The following is a 1,826-nucleotide window of genomic DNA, read 5'->3' as shown; positions in this document are numbered from 1 at the left end:
ACACACGTACACACGTACGCACGTACACGCACACACACACACACACACACACACACACACACACACACACACACACACACACACACACACACACACACACACATCCAAATGTGCAGTGCCCAGCCTGGCAGCTTGACCGTGGTACAGGGCGTCCCCGAGGCACTGGTTGTTCCGCTCGGACACACCCTCTTCCTCCCGGCGGCGGATTTGGCCCACTCGACCATACAAGCCCTCTGGACTGCCCAGTCGGTCGCTGGGTGCCAGCAGATTTTCACCGGGCAACGGGATTTCTTCAATCAGCCGGGCTGCCCATTGGCCTTCCCGAACATTTACCTTGGCTTGAAAACCTTCAGTACGTCTGCCCTATCCCTCCTCCGGCCTGCCCCCGATCCGTGGTGTGTAGTTGTGTGCATACGCGCGCGCGCGCCTGTCCTGACCCACTGGCGTCCCCCTGCTGCCCCCTTTGTAACGCAGCGCCAGGCATCTCCAAGGCCAAGGTGGTGGCAGCCATCGGCCACGCGGGGCCCCTGCATGAGGCCCTGGCCAGCGAGGCCGCGAATCTCAAACCCCTGCGCCGGATCATCCTGTCTCACTTCGATGCGGGCCTCCCTTCGGAAGACGGCCTGGCCGAGCTGGTGGATCTTGTCCGGGCATTGAAGTACGCCCTGCCGTGGCTATGGCCTTTTCCTTCCCCGGCCCCCCCCCCTTCCCCTTCTCGACTTCTTTCTCACCGGTGACTACCTGCTCCCCGCCCCCTCCCCCCTCTGGGGCCGGTCCTGCTGCTCGTCTAGGTCCTCCGGCGCGCCGATGGTGCTCCTCTGCACGGACCCCCTGGGCGCCGGCCCGGCTGACGCCTTGCGGGGCCTTTTCCCCAGCTTGGCGCTGGTGGATTTCGGGGTGCGTACCAAGCTTCGCGTGACATGTCGGTGCACAGGTGCACGGCCACTGACTATGTGCCCCTTCGCCGGGCCCGCCTCCCGGCAGACATGGTCCCCGGCTGTGTCGATGCCGGCGATCAAGCTGCCCCCCACGGCGCCGCCCACCGACATGCCGGCCCCTGCGGCGGCACCGGCCGAGGCCAAAATGTCGGCCCTCCCCCGGGTGGGGTTCCTCCTGTCGGTGGACGCCGGGCCACCGAGCTCGGGGCTCATCCGGGACATCTTCTCGGCCATGGTTTTCCGGAGCACGCTCTTCCTGGGCCGCGATGTGCTCGCCCTGCGGGAGATCCTGGCCGGCCTCGCGGAGGAGCGCATCCCGGCGGCCGGGCTGAACGCCGCACGGGCCGCGCGTCTCCCCGAGGTGTTGCGCGCCCTGCGGCGGAGCATCATCCGCGCGCTGGTCGTGCACCACTGGCCGGGGCTGGCCCTGTCGAAGGCCGACAGCCAGGACATCGGCCTCGTGGTGGTGGTCCTAGCCCCGGGGGACCTGCCGGCGGCCGGGACCGGCGGGCTGGCCGCCGCCGTGCAGGCCCTGCTCCCGGGGTCGCTTGACGCTCGAACTCGGCTTCTGGTGCTGGTCCCGTCGTCGCAGCTGGCCGAGGCCAAGCAGGTGCGTGAGGGCAACCGGCGCAAGGGGCCGCCCCTTCAGCGGGGGGGCGGGGGGCTCCCTGTCCCCCCTTTTCCCGACGTGCATCGCCCTTTGGCTGCTGCCTCTTCCCCTTTGCCTCCACTGACTTTCCCGCCCAATGCCGGCCATGGTAGACGCTGCCCCCCCACTGGCTGGCGTTCACCTCCGGGAAGGAGCTGCACTTCCGCATGTGAGTGTCCGTTCCCTCCTCCTCTGTCTCTTATCCCAGCGGGACCCGGTTCTCCCTCCCTCCCCCCCCC

The 1,826-nt window shown here is 68.2% G+C and overlaps 1 protein-coding gene across 1 annotated transcript; it reads left to right on the top strand.

Annotated features, from left to right (window-relative positions):
• Window positions 1-108: 108 nt before the first annotated feature.
• Window positions 109-1,760, top strand: H696_01319 (hypothetical protein; the record flags this gene model as incomplete). Its single annotated transcript, XM_009495212.1, has 5 exons — window positions 109-352; window positions 475-658; window positions 792-897; window positions 985-1,548; window positions 1,701-1,760. 5 exons carry the CDS (start codon window positions 109-111, stop codon window positions 1,758-1,760), a joined length of 1,158 nt encoding a protein of 385 aa, XP_009493487.1.
• Window positions 1,761-1,826: the final 66 nt, after the last annotated feature.

The sequence above is a fragment of the Fonticula alba genome (assembly GCF_000388065.1).
Source record: "Fonticula alba strain ATCC 38817 unplaced genomic scaffold supercont2.2, whole genome shotgun sequence".
Lineage (NCBI taxonomy): Eukaryota > Rotosphaerida > Fonticulaceae > Fonticula > Fonticula alba.
This window is presented reverse-complemented; position numbering and strand designations above follow the sequence as displayed.